At 41.8% G+C, this 20,659-nt stretch overlaps 1 protein-coding gene across 2 annotated transcripts; it reads right to left on the reverse strand.

Moving 5' to 3' along the window:
- Positions 1–1,639: 1,639 nt before the first annotated feature.
- ncaph (non-SMC condensin I complex, subunit H) lies at positions 1,640–18,167 on the reverse strand. Of its 2 annotated transcripts, none has more exons than XM_088624443.1 (18): positions 17,978–18,167; positions 16,383–16,642; positions 15,350–15,440; positions 14,895–14,987; positions 14,633–14,750; positions 13,819–13,961; positions 12,498–12,687; positions 12,159–12,250; positions 9,856–10,058; positions 9,366–9,511; positions 8,950–9,056; positions 8,520–8,639; positions 7,308–7,415; positions 6,570–6,728; positions 6,319–6,429; positions 6,053–6,129; positions 4,708–4,783; positions 1,640–4,069 (listed from the first exon to the last, which is right to left on the reverse strand). In XM_088624443.1, exons 2-18 carry the CDS (start codon positions 16,625–16,627, stop codon positions 4,010–4,012), a joined length of 2,139 nt encoding a protein of 712 aa, XP_088480569.1. In that variant the 5' UTR covers positions 16,628–16,642; positions 17,978–18,167; the 3' UTR covers positions 1,640–4,009. The 2 variants fall into 2 exon arrangements, with proteins under 2 accessions (XP_088480569.1, XP_088480568.1); XM_088624442.1 differs by having other exon boundaries at positions 16,383–16,638; positions 17,978–18,166.
- Between the last annotated feature and the right edge of the window lie 2,492 nt (positions 18,168–20,659).

Genomic DNA, 20,659 nt, shown 5'->3' on the forward strand with positions numbered 1-20,659 from the left:
TTATTGTAGGATGTCGTCTACGTTACCAGGAATGCATTTAATTTTACATTTATTGTACAAGCGAATATTCTTCCTATTTCACAAGTGGAACTTATGCCTTTTTGACAGTTGACTTAGGAAACCTCAGCAGTCTCAGTTGTCCTGATAGAATGAAGCCAATGTTTGAAGCAAACACTTCACTCACTCAGCTGCTCAAATGGGAGTGAAATGAGAGAGAAGCTCATACTACTAATAATACTAATGTTTAATTTATATAGTATATTGGATTACAATGAATCTCAATGTGCTTCACATCAAAGAAAAAGCTAAAAAGAGAAGTCAATGAATTTAATAACCAAGAAGGAGAGGGGACTTTAGTTTATAGTACTGGAAGGTTTGCGGGTAGAGAAGGGCTTGAAGGTCTTAGTTGAAACGGCTTGCCTGAGATGATCAGGAGGCTATTCCACCAGTGAAGAGCAAAGACCTCTGGGGACCTGCAGTAAGATTAAAAGGAAACTGCAATGCTATTTTTATAAATCGAAGTTAGAAACAAACAGCAATGATTTCAAACCACAAAAGTAAAATGTAAACTGTAACATGTAAGTACATCACAAAATAGACAAAATGCCCCTTGTATGTGCAGCGCCATATTCTACCATTTGTAATGAAGCAAAACTTCTGGTGACGTGAAGCAGCCCTATTACATAGTAAACAAGCAGACTTATGAATATATCTCTTTTAATCCAATAGAAATATTGGTTCCGACTTCCAGATGGTTTTGCCAATAGATACTACTTGTTAACTCTGCACGTAGATCACTTTGGGACATTTCTGCAGTGAAATATCTGCTGCACAACCTGTACTTATTCGCTCGCACGTCACATTAGTCTTTACAATGACTAGGGAACAGAAAGGGCCATGTCACCTCGCAATTTGTGGAAACTCTCGCTCTCGCCCATGGGGGGACCAGGAGTTTGCAACAACATGGCGACTTATGGCACTTTCACAAAGATTTCGTGCTCGATTCAAAATGTGAACATTTTTTCTATATTGTTAATGAATTTAGTTCGTCATTGAGATTTAATAACTGGTCTGAGAATTTAGGATCCCTTTTAAATTGATCTTAATGACTGGGGTGGGGCTGGACAGGGACCCAGTGGAGCTGTGCTAGAACAGGAGTGAGATGCTCTGAGCCCTGGCAGCGCCGTTCTGGAGAAGCTGTTAATTTGATTAACAAGCTCGAGGGCACAACCACAAAGGAGATCATTACAATAGTCCCGGAGAGATTAAATGAAGGCATAAATTAACTTTTCAGTGTCTGCAAAAGTGAGAGAAGACCTTAGCCAGGGGATCTTTTTCAAATGGAAATATGAGAACTTACAGATGTTCTTTATATGATCCAGAAAATTGAGAGAAGAATCGCACTTTACACCCAGTTTCACTTCAGTTTGCCAAATGACTAAACCACTGTAGATGAGATGATTTGTGAGTCATCAAACAGGAAAACCTTTTATTACAAGTTAGCTACACTAAAAACTACAATTATCATCACAACAACAATCATAGATAGCCCGTGTAAAATTAGTTTTGTTATCTCTTTCAAAGCATCTGATAAAATAAGACGGAGCAATTTATTTGATAAAGTCATGAAAATGCTCAAGATGTTTTTAAAATTTATTGATATTTACACAACAAACACATACAGTAAAAGAAAAAAGTTAAAAATCATAAACATTTTTTTTAAAAAGACCACAAACTGTACAAAAATCCTGCCTTTTAAAAACAAGAAGCTCAAAGCTAAAGACTTTTCAAGTCCTCACTCAGAGTAGATGGAGCACTGTGACAGGTTGTCTGCAAATGAATGCAAAATAGCAGGGCTGGGCTCTCACAAGGCCCCTGAGGTAAAAGAATTCATTGGGAAATAGAGCTTGTCAGAGTGTCCCACCCATGTGATACCTAATGTATCTAGGCCGTCCACTCTCAGAGCTTCTGACCCACCAGACAGGTCATCATATGGTTTAAAAAAATAGGCGGACATGAATAAGAAAGGTCAATCATAGACAGACGGCAACGACAAAAATATCAAAACGGAGTTAGCAGAGTTTTTGAAACAAACCTTCACAAGACACAGAATTCCAAGATGTTAAAGTACTTTTGAAAGGGTATCCCATTAAAATCCATCCCTTTAGATCATATCATGTAATGATTCAAAATGATTTGGAGCTGCACGGGACAAGATTTAACACAAATGAGTACATTTTCTTTCTAAAACATACAATATGAAAAAATGCATACAGTTTCTCAAAAGCAGATATTATATATCCTGGGGTTTATGACTCCTCTGAGGAAAACTAATTAAAATAGAATAAAATAAAGATCCAATCATCCTAAGAAAATGATGTTAACACAGTAAATGTAATAGCATTTAGCTTTAAATAACCAAGATTATTTTTAAGCAACACTATTGCTTCTATATTGTGCCCATAAGAACACGACCCGTTGTCATTTTGTCAAGTTCCCTAATTCAGCTGCCTTTATGCCTGTTTTTTGTTTAAAGAAACAACATATGCTGGAAAAAAATAATTTTGAAAATCCCTTTTCAATGAACTCCGGGAATGAAACAGCTTTATTTCCTACCCCTGAAGCAGGATATTATTCTCTATAATATGGCCTGGCTTTTGTGTTTCATTTTAATTCATCTATTAAGTAAGAATGGCGGGTGTGTCCAGGCTATGTTTTTGAATACATATAATTTATTGAAACACATTGCTGTCCTCCTACTGCAGTGCCAAATTCCCTGAGCTCCCACTTTAATATAAAAAGCTTTTCACTTAGATGTGTTTGATCGGAAGAGTGACAAATAAGCATAACTCTTTGAAAGAATTATCTTAATAGATACAGCCTTCCTCCAGGAAAGGAAAAAAAAAGCATTTTCACATTTTGCAGCTCTTTCATGTGGAGAACAGGGCTGTTCCAATACATTCCCCAAGAGGTTTAATATATTCTGGTCTACCAGCGCTTAGTTACACGGACAAGCCAAAAACTGAAACAAAAGGCTCCATTGACCGGGGAGCCAGCTGGGGCAGAATACAGAAACACCAAGGCAGCTCTGTGCCCCACCAGCTGCAGTGGTTATTCCACTCTTCTCCTCATTAGGCCTGTCACAGATCTACTCTGCTTCCCAGAGCTGTTTCCTTCCGCCCTCTCACCCGCGTGGGAAACAGACCGCTTCACTCTGAGGGTCAGACAAACTGGGATGTCTTTAGAATTCGGAACAACAACAAAAAAAAAACAGATATACACAAACCCCACCGAGTCAGGAACAACAGTCCAAACGCACAAAGTGATAAACAAGCTCAAATGAAAAAACAGCAATTGGGATGTCTGTCCTAGCTTGGAGGATGCATGATATACCAAGACAATCTGGTGTGCCCGGATTACATGATCAAGACAAAACTTTCTGACAATTTTTAAAAATCTAAATTTTTGGAAAAACAAAAATGGCCTTCAGAACTTAGCATGTTGTTTTTTTTGTCTTGCGCCAGATTTATTTCTTTGATAAAAAAAGATATCATATACACCACATGTCCATCATTTTTAACTGGAAGGCTCAAATAAAGTACTTATTTGCACACGTGGACACAGCCATGGTCTCCACACAGAGTACTGTTTCAATATTCGGTATTCTGCCAACAAGAAGAGTCTACAGGCCAGACTGGCACAGGTTGAGCTGATGCTAGTAGTCACCGAGTGTATGAATATCATGTATTACCACAATCGTCCTGCAGAGAAAGCACACTTTGAGATCGTGTGGCACGCTCTGCGGTGAATGGAAGCTTCTCTAGCTAGCCAAATGTGGTAACTGGGGATGTAGGGAAATGAAAACAACAGTAACACTTCTCTGGTGAAAGAACAATTTACCGACTTCTTATAAAAAAAATAAAAATAAGAAAAAGTTTAATATAATAAAAGACAGAGCTAAAAGAAACCTTTGTTTGTACAATGCAGTAAATCCAAAGGTCTTTCTCCCTTACTGGCCTTGCTGTATTATAATGTCGCACATGTCGTCCACCTTGAGCAGTTCCAGGTTCTGCAGGGAGAGAACAGGGAGCAGAGCGATCAGAGAGACCCACAGGGAGGGCCATAGCGTCAATGCACATTCCAGTCACAGTTACACTGACCACTGCCTCTCAAGGCCATCGTTATATCCTCCGTGTGGAGATCGACCTGCAATGCTTGACCATCAAGGACTATTCAGACAGAATATATTCAACCCCTGTGAGGGTAATTACTCTGGGGGCTTAAAGCCCCCGTTGCCCAAGAAATAAAATAAAATAAAATAAAATAAAATAAAGGGATGGCCTGGCTGACACAAGTTAAGCTGATCCATAAAGCAGGGGCAGGTTAAAGTGTAGCATGTGCACGTTCAAGGTTGACAAACTTTGAGGCCTTCCTGAAGTAGAAACATATCTTTTAAAAAATATAGTCATTCTTTGAACTAACAAGTTAACTAGAAGAACCTAACATTTCTGAATATGGTTTAAACTTCCAAATACATCTGCATTCATTCCACAAAACTCCAATTGTGGGACAGTTTGTAGAAAGTACAAGTAAAGAGTCCTGTTTTATCCAGCCCACTGTGACAGTGACAGTGAATGGCTCCAGCAGTGTGGACAGCGTATGACTTCTATCAGCAGAGCTGGTTTACCAATGTGCAGACACACTCACCTTCTCATTGGCTAAGTGCAGCAGGGCGGCAAAGGCCAAGGGGACAGACAGGTTCTGGGCCATATTAGAGGGGAGCCTGGGACGAAACAGAAAGGAAGTCAAAGGAAAACAGAACCATGCTGTGCTCCAGCTTGGATTCAGTCTGCTTCCTAACCACATCTCCCCTTTAATGTTGGAGCTGTATCATATAAATCATTAGGAGGTAGTACTACCGTATATGTCTTCTACAGCTTTTCTGTGCACAAAATACCATGACAAAATGCACCAGCCCTTTAAAGCTAATTGTTTTAAGCTGACTTTAATTGCTGTTAAATAACTGTTAATTGCATTCTTGGTCTCACCAGAGGGTGGGGGAGCTTTTCCATTTAAAGTGATAACTGTCAAATGTCAATAGCTGCTTATTAACTGTATAACTGAAACTATCTCAAATGCTTTAATTTAATTACACCGAGAGGTGCATCTTTTTAGTCTTTGTTAATAAAAGGTATTTGTTTGGAGGTAACTGAATTCTCCCACTTTCAGAAAAACATTGAATTTTCAAGTCATACACAGTTGTGACTTATTGCCTTTAAAATGGTTAAGGTCTTTTAAAATTGGATTAAAAGGTTAAAATAAGCAAAATAACACAAACCCCTACAGATTTAAAAGTCTGTTTACAGTTTGCCTGCATCAAAAATATAAGCTTTGAAAAGTAAGGAGTCTAAATATAACTGCCTTCCTCAGCAGATGTCTTGATCCACATGACAAATAAAATTAAAAGAAGTCCAGTATAAACTATGAATGCATTATATTGGCAGCAGGGCTCCTGATGTGAGGCTCTAACAGTGATGTTGCCCTCTGAACCTGACAGGAGGTGCCAATGGGGTCACATGGATGACTGGTATTGTTTGCCCACCTGTGTGCCGAGTCTTTTCAGAGGGTTAGAAGATTCCCAAGGGACAGCAGATCTAATCCCACACAGGGATGAACTGCTTGTGACCCATGCATACGCACAACATTGGTTTACTCGACAAAGAAGCACACTAGCTTAGCACAAAACCTGGGGTGGAGGACTCAAGAGTTGTTTCATGCTAAAGTAGCACAGAACTGGCAATAACACTGTGAAACTGGAGTCTGGTAGTGCCTTTCCTTACAGCAACGAGTGACTGTTCCTGATTCCAGCGTCCTGAGCCTGCCAGTCTGGTTACCTACTCTGTGTTTGCACTCTAATCAAGTTCTTGGTAAACTGCAGTGTCTTGGCCCACTCTGAAATGCAAATAATTACTAATCTGGCCCTTAACCAATCATGACCTGAGTATCTCACACTGCTCTGAAAGGGGAATGTGATCTGGCCTTGAAGAGTTACCTCTGGAGCAGACTCTTGGTGGTCTGACTGAAGGCTTTCATTCCATTCACTGCAGCCGACTCATCGCCCTCTCTTGCCTGTAGCAGAGACAGATATTAAAAAATGTAGTGGTTTCCTTCACCTCGCCAGCCTCGTCTGAAACGCTTCAAGGGAATACCATCTCGCACTCCTCTTTGACATTGCATTTTTGCGCTGCAGTGTAAAACACAGGTCTCCAAACACCTCTGATGATTTAAACAATGGGGGAAAAAAAAAAAGAATCGAACCTCTGCTGATTTGTTTAACTGGTCAGTCAGCAGATTCCACATGGTGTGCTTCAGTTTCTTCATGTCCATCTTCTTGGCTGTTTTGGCGTAATTGATCTCAATCTTGTTCACCTGACAGACAACAGAGGTGGACAGATAGGCCGGCAGTCAAAACACACAAATCAAGAAGTTTTTTGGCGCAATTGTGAATTTCAGTCCCCGGCGTTTAATTCGATGCCTTTCTGCCACCCTGAGCAGCTTTGACCTCTGACCTTGTGCGGCTCAGCCACCAGGTTGTCTTCTCCGTAGGTGGTGATGTCTGCTCCATTTGTCTCCGCCGGGAGGGAAATGGATCCCCCTCCAGGGTGACAGGTCATCTCAAATGTTCCATCCGGCCCCACGAAGCCAGCCGGCTCTTCATCGTCCTCCACCTGCACAGACAGACACATGCTCCAGGTTAATTAGAACGTGCAGTCAGGCACCGCTCTGGCTGGGACAGCACTGATTTTAGGAAACTGAAGCTCACACTGAATGATCAGTTCAGTCCAGGGATGACTGAACTTTCCCAGGGATGACAACTGGCTTCAGTACTACCACACATCTGTGAATTTGCTAATTATTTAAACAAGTAATTTTCTTATGTGGAATGTCTGCATTGCACTAATGGTAACTTTTTAGGAGTAGGTTAAAACTGTGCTTGGTGGGGCTCTTAACTTCAGGGCTCCGGAAGACAAGCTCAATTAGATTCATTCCATGTAAAAAAACAATCTATTTTTAGTTTTTTAGAGCACTATTTTATGGTGAGCCAAAATCATTTAAAATAATTTAAGTCTTAGAGATTAGATCAGAAGTATGCTGACATATCAGTGTAGTATTTCTCTTGGGAGAAGGGAAAAAAATCTTGAAATCTAATCTAAAATGGGAAAAGCAGAGCTGTTCATAGTCATCTTCAGCGGAAACTGTACAATGATGTTCTAACTTGCAGGGTTGTGTTTACTGTGTAAACAGACCTCAATGTCCGGGCAGAAGTTGGCAGTATCATTGGGGTTGTCATAGTTGTAATCTCCAATCTCTTCCAAATTTTCACCAGAAATGCGCATCTTCGTCAGTTTAGAAAGCTAAAGAAAAAAAACAGGACATCTGACAATGTAGGACTAATTGCAATAAATCTACATTTGAAAAAACAGCTTTTACTTTTCATAATGCAAAATCAAGATCTTGTTGTTTCACAGATAGATCTTTTTACTGATTTACAGAGAGCCCTGGCCTTGAAACAGGTACAATGGCACATTTCTGAACAAAAATCTCTGGATTAAATCATCACTTTTTCTTCCTGCATTTTATCACCAAGAAAAGTAAAATAAATATTACAACAGGCCAAGTCACACAATTGCAAAAACAACAGGTCAAACCCAGTTTTAGTTCAGCAAATATTTCTTACATTCCAGATTTCAGGAACACCAAGGCGCGCTCACTGCTCCAAATATTAGGATACTCGGTCACATGAACAGACTTTCTCAGTAACAGTAAAGGCACTGTCAGCCCTAGGAGCATGTCAGGGACTTCCATTATCCCTGGCAAAAACAATTCTAGGATTTCAATCCCAGTGAAAATAACAGTGGAACCAAAGGGGGTTCTGATCTCACATACCATTCCTATTGTCACAGCCTCAGCTGGAGGTGATCCTGACTACAGATGTTTCACAGCTTTGTGATACACACACAATGACCTTTGAAGAGCTGTTCTTACTGGGCCTCCCGAGTGGCTCAACCAGAAGGGCGTTGGCCTACATGCAGGCCGAGCTCTATGATCTCAGGTCTGAGCCGGTGTCACGTCACTAGCCGACTATGACTGGGTCTCCCCCAGGAGCATTGCACAGCTGGCTGAGCTGCTGACGCGGGAGTGGGGCTTGTTTCTTCTACCAGAGCTCTCTCTTCTACCAGACCTCAGCGATGCAGCAGATATGTGGTGGTGTTAAAGTTCAAAGAGGATTAGCTCAGTGGGGTTTGGGATCAGCTGAGAGCCAAGACAAACACAACTAGCTGTTCCCTATGGGGGGGGGGGGGAACAAAACAATTGGCGATTCTTAATTTATTTTTAAAGTGATCCTGCTGCTCGCAGAGGCCTCATGCTGAAGGGTGGGTTTTCCTAAGTTTGAACAGTGAGTGTGCCATGATTAGCAACACGTGGCATTTGGTTCGAGATGCTCAGACACCACTCACTGTGTTTGAGGGCTTGTAGCTCAGTTTAGCCAAGCAGTCTGGCTCGTAGTGGAAGTCTGCAGGCAGGGTGGTCTTCTTGTTGAGAGTGTCCAAAGCAGACTTTGTATTCGTTGTAGCTGCCTGGAATCACAGAAAGCAGATCTCATAAGACGGCAACACTGGATTTTTAGGTAATCTATCTTTTCTTCCTGCCCTTAGTATTCATTCAATTTAGTACATCTTAATGTAATTATTTTTGATCAGCTGACATACACATCTTTAGAGAATATAAATCTTCTTTGATAAACTGGTTGTTTCTCTTTTTAGCTGTGCTGAATCCATCAAAATTAAAGAAATGCTTCTTTAGAAATTCTGGCATGGACCCTTAGGCAAGGTAAAATATCATTTTATCATCATATAAAATCATATCATCATCAATGGAAGTTATTACCCTGGTTTTTCTGAAGTAGATTTCGAAGTTGACGTCTTCATTAAAGTTCAGTTCAAACGCTTTCTTGGGCTTCCTCTTCTTGTTCTCTTTGTCAGGTTCATGGTCCTCTGATCACAGACAGACAGATGTTTTAGCTTTAGAACCAGCAGGCATTACTGGTATGGCATCACTGACACCTAGGCTTCTGACAGCTGCATGCAAATTATCCAATATTTCTAACACATACCTGGGTAGAACCAAGTCTACCCACAGTTCTAGTCTGACCCAGACTATTCCCTGACACCATGAACTCTCTTCTTATTTCATTACTGCACAACCTTAAGCAATGCTCTGTCATAATCCCTAAGAAATGATGAAGTAATGTACAAATCCACATTAAGCAAAACCTTAAGAAACAGACACACAAAGATCCTCACGCTTGTGTCGTGGTTTGAAGCGCCAGTGGCCTGGGCCTGCCCACATCGACATAGTCCTGGGGCTGAAGTAGGAGTATTCGCCAGGCTGGGAGGACAGCTGCAGGCACATGGTGCCAATATCCCCCTCTCCAATGGGAATGACGTCCCTGCACAGTCCCAAAATCAGAACATCGGCATAAGGGTCTCTACAGTTTACTAATGTGCTACTGCACTTGTCCTGTCCTGTTGCCTGGCATGGAGTTCAAGCACTTTCATGCAATGCTTATGTCATGGGACACTATTACAGTAGTTCTGGAAAGACATAAATTAAACAATTGCTGTTGAACAATAATTTATATTTGTGTAATAGCAGTGATCCTTGGTAACACCACACAATGTACAGTGGGGATATCAGGGAACTTCTCTTAGGACACCCAGTGCTGGGAAGGGAACATATTTTCAAAAAGGGCAATGTGATGGAAGAAAGCTGGTCCGAGCCAACTATCCTTACCGGCCTCGGCCTTTATCCATCATACAGCCACTGCGGTGCTCCCCCTGCCTGTCACCGTCCCCGCACTCCTCCGGCCCATCCTCGTAAGCATCCGCGTCAAAATCGTCCCCGCCGTCTGCCGGCTCACACTCGGGCTCGGGCTCCGCGTTGATGTCGAACACGTGGTTGCTGCTCTTGTACTTCTCCAGCATCTGAGTGATGTTCTGCAGGGGCAAAGGGAAGGCAGAGCTAACTGGGACGACACGCACAAGACTCTACCACTTTGATTACCGGAAACATGGTCACTACTGATCCTTGTGCAAAAATAAATGAATCCGATTTGAACTTTTAAGCTTCAGCTTTTAACTTCAGAGTTTGGAAACTTCAACCTGAAAATACAAAATGTTCAACCTTAATATTCAACGTTCTGTGGACGATTTATATATATATATATTACATGGAAAGTGTCCGGCCACACTTTTTTTACTGTAAATACTCCCCATGTTGTAAAAGTAAAAAAAAAAAACACATTTTAAAATGTATTTTGGTAACTCTTTCCAACTTTCCAACCACCGTGTTGATTTATGAATTTGTCCCAGTATAAACGGACCTGCAAATACCATCTACAGTTAGTTCTCCCTGAGACACTGTTGCTATATAAATGGAATAAATTATGTGCTATATCTTCATTGACGGAGCATCTATAGCATTGTAGGCAAGAGAAACCCAGCATGCACAGCAGGTGGATGCATACAAAAACCCTGCTTGAGTGCTTTGACGTATGCTGGAAACATGCTTTATTAAATAATAACATGCACCTGCCTATGAAATAATCCATTAAATTACTTAAAGTACATGGCAAAAAAATGTACTAAATATAGCTTGATGTTGCATATTCATTTTTAATAAACGATGCATTCATCGATAATTAGATGAGCCGTGATGCCATGTCTAACAAAAGTATATTTATTGTGCATTATATTTTTGAAGATTAGTATAAATAGAAAGCAACTAAGTGTTTTTGTATTTAACAGCTCATACAGAGCTGAAATCTTTGCCTTTCTTCTATTTCATGGCCCCAGGGCTGTTCCATAGGCCCTGAGGAGGCGTGCATGTAAAAAAATAAACTAAAACACAGATCTTTTTGGAAACCAAAACTTAAAGTCTGACCAGTTATTGGTGGGGATGGATATGGCCACATACAGGACATGGTGACCTGTAACTATATACATCAATGTATATTTCATTAACATTTAAGCAGGGCCACACTGCCACTCATGACCTAATGTACAAGGTATTCATTTCAAGTCTGTAACATGCTGTATAAGTAAGGAAATTTAAACAATTAAAAATATTTTTAAGGGGGAAGGGGGTCACCTTATATATTGACTAAACAGATATCTAAAGTCTAAATGACTGTAGTGCACAAGGGTCAGACATATGTAGCAGAATACACAACATTTTCTGATCAACCTACCAACTTATATCATATACAGTAGGAAAAACCTAAAATTCATTCATTTGGGCACTTACTATCCAGAATAGGCCGTTCATGCCACTGTTTTGTTTACGGTTAATTTATTCTGATTACTTCTGATGTCCCTCCCACAGAAAAAAAACTTTAAAAACACAGGTATAAAATAACATGTACTCTACATGTTAGTGAAGGAATTTGACTTACACCCTTCACTAGAACTAACCTGTGCTCTTATCCATAAGCTCCAGAAGGTGGCAGCAAAAGTACACATTCATTCTTCAATTGAATGACTTTGCTGTCTGCCTTTTCCAAAGCATGGAAAGTGAGACTAGTAATGTTGAAATTGAGTGTGGGGCGTTAAGGAAAGCACTTGCTCCTTAAGAAGCCTTAATTTATGTATTCTGAATTTATGTACAGAATTAATAGGGCATCATTAATTTTACACCATAAATAATAAAGACAGCCAGCAGTAACTCAACAATAACAGCACCAGTGATTGATTAGAAAATGGTCCTCCTATTATGCCATCTTCAAACGCAAGGTTGTGAAATGAGCTGAAAACTGCAACAGCGTCAGCAGAGAAGATGCTTCATGACTGGAGGAACCCTCAGTCAGTAACTATATTATATTAGACCTACCTTAGCTCTATAGTCTATTATTATAGTCAGTGGGTGGGGGCAGTTGGGAGACTTATGTTCAAGTTTGACTACAGCAGTTCCTCAAAACTAATAGACTGGATACCCTTAACATGCCTAAACTGGTGTGCAGCTTGTCAGCGATCTCCTGCAGATCCAGACGTTTCTCTCTCTCTATGAAAGGAACATCTAAAACTTTTTAATGAAGGTACCTGGTTGTGAGCCTTGTCGCTCCAATTGGTGAAGGAGAAGTCCTCCAGAGACGGGCAGATGGAGCTTTTCTCCTGGGCTTGCTGCAGCCCGGCTGCAAAACCAGACAGCGAGATAAATCGGACAATCAAGAGCAACAGACTGGAACAGCAACTTGCAGATGATGTAACCTGGATCGCCAACAGACGCCAACTCTCTTCCAGAGACGGACTGAGACAGGGAAATCCGTGTCTGAGCGAAAGCCATGGGTGTCTTTAAGCACATCTGCTATGAGCTAGCAGAGAGCTCAGGAGCTGGGAGACAGGCAGGGAAGAGGTTTTATGGGATGGGAAGGTCAGTACCTGTGAAGGGGGAGGCTGGCACCTGGGCTGGGGGAGGTGGCTGGCAGGGGGTCCCGGAGGAGAGTACGACAACGTCAGAGGGAAAGCGCAGCTCGCTGGAGCAGTCCTCGCTGAACAGGACCGACAGGAACACCCCGGCTGTGCTGGTCTCATCAAACGAAGACGCCATCTTCTGAAACATGGGATCTACCTGCGCCCCCACATAACACAAGCACGCCATCATACCCCTCTCACCAAAGTATCGCAAACCACAAAATAATCAAATGCAACCGCCAGACCTACCAGTTACTATGACAAATAGATCAAGTGATTCCATCTGTGTGCACTTAAACAATTGGCTATATAAGACCCGCCCATGTGATACTCTGATGCACAGTCTTAGTGATTTATCCTAGTCTTGGCATCCTCTGTAAGTTTACCTTGCTCCCGACCGTGCCTTATTCAACTTCACCTTTTGCGTTTCCCTCTGGATTGTTTAATCTGGTTTTGGACTGCACTGCTCTCTCTACAACTACATTTACAGATTCCCTTTGGTACTTTATTTCAAGTCTCCTTGGCTTTGACTCTTGTCTGTTTATACTGCTTGTTCACTTGCCTAAGCATATTCGTACTTACCTGCACTTAGATCTACCCTTCAGCCTCAGACAGCTGCGATTTAATAAGTAAGTGCAGCCTATGACGAATGCATGGCAACTGAAGGCAAGCAAAACTGGAGAAGATACCAGCCTGCAATACTGCACAGATTCCTTTGCCAAGACAGACACCAATAACTAAACAGCAGAGCAGAAATCCACTCTGGCATAGCAAATACTCAGGCAACAGCAAGCTGAATCTCTGGATAAGACTTCCTCACATCTGTTTTGTAATGCTGCACCTCATCTTTGTTACCCATTGCAATCTGCTTCTTTCTGTGGGGTTCCTAGCAGAAAGTATTGACCACAGCTTTATTCTGATAGAATAGAATGTTAAAAGGCACATGAAGAAAAAAAAAGCATGAAACCTGTGCAGTGACCTGGTGTGAGGTGAATGTCCTCATCAATGATGACAGTACAACCCAGCAGCTTCCTGCCCCTATATGCTGGAGCCACAACAGTCTCAGGAGGCCTTTGTGGCCATGCAGAGGCCTCCAGTATGTGTGCTTATGTTCCCTGTGCTCCAATCGGAAAAGCCTACCAAATTTCAATCGCCCTGCACACGCCAGTACCTCGTGAAACGTACTTGAAAAAAAGTCGAGTGGGGAAGAAAAAAAATAAGTTCTTCAGGATGACTTCTTTCCACATTTTCTTAAAAAAAAGAAACCCTCATTTTGCATTGTCCCTACCTCACACTTCCTCTCGGACTCGGCGCTGTTGATGTTGTTGAGATTCTGCTCCACAGTCTTCTTGTTGGGATTCTTCTTCTTCACCACCTTTTTGGGTACTTCTGGGTCTGTGCTGTTCTCCTCCCCGTCCTCTGGCTCTTTTTCTGAACAGATTGAAAAAGCACATGTTTTTCTGGGATAAAACCAGCGTGGTTTTAACAATCTTGCGCACCAGTGTCTGCTTAATCCAGGCTGTTCTGGAACAGCTCACTCTGCTGGTTAACTGACTGGAAGCCTGACTTCTCAATACCTTGCACCTAAGTAGGTAGAAATGTATTTGTACTTTTCCACACATTCGTGATGCTTGAAATTACACAAACATGCCATTAATTTACCTAGAAAATTAAAATGCTGTTAAATGCTTAAAACAGATTGATGTACTTTACAGATTTAAAGAACTTAGATAATTTTTTTAACAAAACTTCTGTTTACAAGGGACCACACTGTGCCACGTGTACTGCTATGACGTGTGTTTGGTAATGTACAAGTGGTGCCTGTGGCGTGAACAGGGAAATCTTCACTCTCCCTCGGCTAGGCTCTTGTAGAAATGTAAGCAAGGTTACAACCTAGAGGCCATTCAACCCATCTGTTTTGTAATAACCAGCTCATTGGTCCATGGAGCTCATCCAGCCACTTCTTGAAAGAATCCAGGATATCGGCTTCAACAACATGGCTGTTAATCTTGCTCCACACTCCCACAACCCTTTGGGTAAAGTCATGCCCCCCCCCCCTTGGTTTTAAATACACTTCCGAGTAGTTTCACTTGTGTTCTCACCATCTGCCTGCTTCATGTCGGAGCCCAGTCCTCCCAGGACTCTGTAAGTGTCGGCGTGGACAGCGTCCACCCTCACCGAGTAGATCTTTGTGCTGGCATCCAGGGTGCCCGCTGCCACCTGGGCAAAAAAGGAAAACATACTGTAGGTCAATCATGAAAAACCAGGAAGCTGTTCATTCATGGTCTCCTCTTTGACGGAAGGGACATCTTATGAGAAAGGAAAACAATTCATGGGATTTTAAAGGAAAAGTACCCCACTCACCTTAAAGTTTGTGAGCTCAGTCTCCTTCTGCCTGAGAATTTCTGACATGTAGTCGATCAGGTGAAGGCCAAAGGCATTCTTTGTGGTGATTTTCTATGAACAGAGAACACACACTGAGGTGTTGAATCCATGCGTCTATAGAACGGAAGTCCAAACGAGCTGACTTAAGGGCACATACATTCTTAAAAAGGACTGTTTCAAACTTCCAACAAGGAGTACTGAATCAGAGTTCAATAATCATGACAGTGCTGAATTAGTTTAGTAATTATTAATCAGATACTCTGGGGTTATTCTGTCAAATTTAGGTGCAGTTATTGTCAAGCTATCCACAGACAGTACTGTTTTGGGTAGAACAAAAAATATATTTAGGGAGATTTCCTTTAAGTGAACATAGTGGCCCTCACTGCCATAAGAACCTGTGAAAACAAGCACATCATCAGTGACTCTCTACTCACATTCTCCGTAGAAAGCTTGATGCAGGTGGAATAGTGCTCAGAGATCTCGGAATTGGACAGTTTGGGCACTGCAGCTGGAGTACCTGTACCACTGAACACATTCCGAGAAACAGAACAGAATTTTACCACAACATAAACCCCTAACATGAACATGCTGGAGAAACCAAAGAAGAAAATTTCTGTTGCAAATTCATTTTGCTTTAAAAACCTTGTACACATCTGAGAGGCTCAGAAATATATCAGAAAGACAAAGGGTCTGGACACCAATCTGTCTCCCCAGGAGATCTCTTTGATCTTTTAATCAGGCTGCTGAGTGAGGCTATATACACTGGATCCCTGCATGCAATGTTCAAAGAGCAGCGCTACACCTTTTTCTGCTTTTCTGAAAGCTCATCTGTATGTGAAGGTTCACTGATGTAAGAGAGAACTTTCCCTTTGTTTTTCTGGGATTCCCCCAGAACTCCACACTGAGAACAATTCTAACTGCTAATCCTACAATGATGGACAGTATAACTGACGTGCGATACCACTGCTTCAAGAAGCTCAGGCTTTCCATCCCTTTTCTAACCACTTCATGCAAAACAGAGTCGTGGGGGTGCCGAAGCTGGAGCCTATCCCAGCAAGCAAGGGGCACAAGACAGAAAACATCCTGGAAAGGATGCCAATCCATCACAGGGCACGCACAGACACAAACACACACACACACCAGGGCCAGTTTTCCCAGAAGCCAATTAACCTACCAACACGTCTTTGGGCTGTGTGAGGAAAGTGGAGCACCAGGAGGACATCCAGGCAAACACGGAGAGAACATACAAACTTCACACTGATAGCTCCCTGGAAACTGTGAGGCAGAAATGTAAACCACTGCGCCACCGTGCCACTCGCTTAAATAAATAAAAAAGGATCTTGGAGGTATTTAAGCAGGAGAGCCCTACAGGAAATCTACTGTAATGTGCCACCTTGCCACCCACAGTCACACAGGGAAACACATGCTCATGAAACTCTGTGGCCTGGCTGTAAGCCCCCGGCTGACCTGCGCGCAGGGGAATCCAGCAGCGAGCCATCCAGGCCGCTCATGTGCAGGTCGATGACCCTGGAGCGCCGCCTCTGCCTCTTCTCCAGGTCGTCATCGTTGCTGGGGCAGCTGTTGAGCAGCGGCTGGTGGGCGACCTGCACCACCTTGGCACGGGTGGAGGGCGAGACGAACTGCTTCCCGGGCAGCATCTCCGTGAGGACGTGGGAGCGCATGCCCAGGCGGGGGGTGGAGGAGGCACTCATCGCGGCACAGGCTGCCTCGGAGAGAGAGACGGCACAGAACAGCACTCTTAGACAACCCCAAAGCTGGCAATAAGAATGAGGTACGCATGCAACTTCATATTTAATAATCCCCATCTCTGAATTGGCTTCATCACTCTGTCCTCCTCCCCACTCATAGCTGATGTGAGGGGATCGTTCTGGTGCACTATGGCTGCCCTCGCATCATCCAGGTGGGGCTGCACACTGGTGGTAATGGAGGGGAGTCCCCATTACCCATAAAGAGCTTTGAGTAGAGTAATAATAATAATAATAATAATAATTAGTAGTAGTAATAGTAGTATAGTAGTACAGACCATCCCTCAGACAGCGCTTAACATACAGATCCAGCCCATATTACAATGAACAAATCTAGCATAAGTAGAACTCTACTAGAATATTTCCTCATCCTTGGAATATCTATGAGCTTTTTGCATGATATACAAGGTCTAGCTACAAAGTCAGTGTTTCCTCCATTTTATGGATGGCTCTTTGTCACAGTACAGTTAGCACTTTTATGACAACATGTCCTCGTCTGTCTGTTCAACTGAACAATAATTACAATTAGTCAAGCTCTGTTACACAAACAGCTAGAACAGTACAAATACTCAGAATGCATTATGAAGCACAAGCTTTAATTTTCGACCAACTTCCTGTTGAAATCATAGGTAGCATTGTACAATTAAGAGTGGAGTAGGGATTAAGTACTGTATAAAGTACTTTAACCAGATTATTTCAGCAAATCCACCTTTAAAAACAGGTAAATGTAACTTCTGTGAGTCATTTTCTATAAAAGTCAACCTAATAAGGAATTACACTATTATTCAACCCCAGTAAGAACACTGTTATGGACAGTTAAAATACAACTGAGGTTAGGACACACCGGCCTGACTGTTACAATAGAGAGTCGCCCAGGGACAGAAGAGGCGAAACATCCGGAGTGCGATGTTTGTTTTGGTCTGTGGTGCTTTCTACTGCTGTATTAACAAATCTACTGGATACTCGAGATACATTATAAATATAATTTTAACGTAACGAGCGCACATAACCATACGTACATTACTTGCAGTTTTATAAGCGATCGCGTCATATTTACTGGTTTTGCCGAGATGTAAATAACTCGAAACATCACCGAAATTTCTCCTCTGAAACCAATTTTTACGAGCACATAACTTCCAAATTGTTGACAAAAAATATTGTTATCCCAGATACATATTTATTGGAGCTATATTTAAGTTATATAGCTCTGATTTTAAATTCCAATTACTGTTTATTATTAACACAATTCAGATCACGCACTGGGATCAGAAAAAAAAAAACTTTAAAAAGCCTTACCGTGATCTAGATCCTGTTTAACCGAAGGTTATATAAGCCAACACTAAAAATAACAAGATTTAAAAACCCGAAAAAACACCACCAATAAACTGTTTGTGAATATGATGGATAATATGTTATACGATGTTACTTAAGATTGCTCAGTCCTCACTTTTTGAAAATTTGCGCCGACACAATTACGCATGCGCACGCACATCGGCGCGATCGTAAAACGTCATCACGTTTAGTCAAAAACACGGTTCTCATTTGAGTTTCCTGCTCTGTAGGCAAGTGGGTGGGCTGTAGGTTTTGTGCTATTGGTAAATGCAGGAAATATTGTACAAAGGAGGCCCTGGCGCTATTTATAGTGCACATTTTCCCTTCCCTAGATATTTTATGAGAAATAACGCGATAAAATGGTGTGCGGATGTTTACCTAATCCTTTATTTAACCAGATAAATCGCTTACGACCTTGATGGGAACCCCGGTGTAATATTATCTATATCTGTATAATATTATCCAGGTATAATATTAACTATTATATGGTATAATAGTTCTAGATGTATTAGTAACGGCAGCAGTTAGCTTGTTTTCCTCTTAGAGAACCTAATTAGATTTTAGACTACACTAGGTGTTAGGTCCTGTTAACATGACAGATTTGCATAACCTGACATCCCAGCTATCATCAGTTGAGATGATTATATGTGATAAGTTTTCATTACTGAATTGTGTAAGCAGCATGAGACAGGCGTGCTTGAGTCTGACAGAAGAGGCAGCGTGTAAATAGTGTTCCTTTGGGAATCTAATAATAATTATTAATAATTGCTTACACTCATATAGCACTTTTCTGGACAGTCCACTCAAAGCACTTTACAGGTAACGGGGACCACCAGGCCCATCTGGATGATGCAACAGCAGCCATAGTGCGCCAGAACGCTTATCACACACCAATGTGGGGAGGAGAGCAGAGTAATGAAGCCAATTCATAGATGGGGATTATCATCAATGGGAAGTTTGGCCAGGATGCCGGGGTTACACCCCTACTCTTTTCAAGACCCTGGGATTTTTAATGACCACAAAGAGTCAGGACCTCGGTTTTACATCCCATCCAAAGGACGGCGCCTGTTTACAGTATAGTGTCCCCGTCACTATACTGGGGCATTAGGACCCACATGGACCACAGGGTGAGCCCCCCCTGCTGGCTCCACTAACACCTCTTCCAGCAGCAACCTTAGTTTTCCCAGGAGGTCTCCCATCCAGGTACTGGCCAGGCTTACACCTGCTGAGCTTCAGTGGGTTGCCAGTTGTGAGTTGCAGAGTGATATGGCTGCTGGCCATATCTGACCTGGAAGGGAGTGTAGGATAAGTCCCCAGGTCCTGCAGCAACACTGGACAATGTGAGTGTTCAGCCACTGTAGGCTTTTCACTGGCCTGAGAACACAGCCCTGTGCAAGCGCAGCTTTTAATTACATACACAGCCCCTCTCCGAGCACTGATCCTCCAGCCATATTTACCTGCATGCCCCAGTGGGCCCAATTACGCTCTGGGATTCAGAAGGCATGTTGTGTTTTATTAACCAAGCCAACTTTCAACTTTTCCATTTCCTCAAAAGACTTAGAATTGCACCTGGTGAGGTCTCCTCAATTTGCATTTTTCTGACTGAAAGCCTGAGGGAATTTTCAATTTTGTCACAACTGGAGATATTGGCAGCGGGGGGAGTGCAGAGCACTGGGTTGCCAGAAAGAATTATTTTAGCAGAGTGTCTTTCAAGTCCCGAAAGGGTGGGTCCAGCAAGATTAGTGGATTTGATGGTGTCAAGGGGGTAACGGGACTGGGAGATGGATAAATGTGCCCCAATTACTAATTATGTGAAATATCATTTTTTTGCATTCGATACATCTAATATACCTTTATTTATATTTACATTATTTTATATAGAAAGCAAAGTTCATTACAAAAAAATCTGAAAATGTGATTGATTTCTGCTTCTAAGAAAAAGTGTACTTTAGGTTGAAATGTAATCATGCCTGATGTTAGCTTTGATGCCACTAGGTTACGTTTTGACTGTGGATGGAACCTACCTGTTAGCTGTCCTGGCTGCTTGGAAAATTACGTGCAATTATGCATCATTGCCTATAGGTGGGAGAAAACATGCAATACAGTTTTCCAAAACAGTTGCCTATTTAGTTTTTTCTGAATGTTCAGTTCTGTCGTTTCTGGAAGCAGAATGATACCAAGCTGTATTAACACAAGAGTTCAATGTTCTTTACATACAGTAAGTCTGAAACTCAGTTATTAACATTTGAATATTTTTATGCAACATTTTTAAATGATCTAAAGTGAATTTGAATCAACTAGCTTTCTGAAAGAGAAGACCTTTTTAATAACCTCAAGAAGCACTAAGCTACACCTGAAAATTTGTTGAAAAAAGTACCACGTACCAATTCAGTGGGATTCCTTGTTATTCTTTCTGCTGTTACAGAAGGGCTTCTCCACAATTCTTTTAAGAAGGGATGAAAATAATTACCAGAGATGGGTAAAGTACATTAAAGTATGTTTAGACAACAGTGCAATGCTAATTGTCCCACACATTTCAAAATCAGCTTTGAAATCTAAGCTGTGGGGCACATACTGTAATAGATGAAAGAAGCAACAAGTCAAACGATTAGTTGAATGGCCTGTGTATGGGATAATAGTGGTTCA

This window comes from Lepisosteus platostomus, chromosome 3, assembly GCF_059453375.1.
Source record: "Lepisosteus platostomus isolate fLepPlt1 chromosome 3, fLepPlt1.hap1, whole genome shotgun sequence".
In the NCBI taxonomy this organism is placed as follows: domain Eukaryota; kingdom Metazoa; phylum Chordata; class Actinopteri; order Semionotiformes; family Lepisosteidae; genus Lepisosteus; species Lepisosteus platostomus.

Coding starts and splice junctions, on each gene's coding strand:
- ncaph (XM_088624443.1), bottom strand. CDS start 16,627: ATGAGTGCCTCCTCCACCCCCCGCCTGGGCATGCGCTCCCACGTCCTC. Junction 4,784..6,052: donor ACCAAGAGTCTGCTCCAGAG/GTAACTCTTCAA, acceptor GTTTCGTCCCAG/GCTCCCCTCTAATATGGCCC. Junction 4,070..4,707: donor TGCACTTAGCCAATGAGAAG/GTGAGTGTGTCT, acceptor CTCTCCCTGCAG/AACCTGGAACTGCTCAAGGT.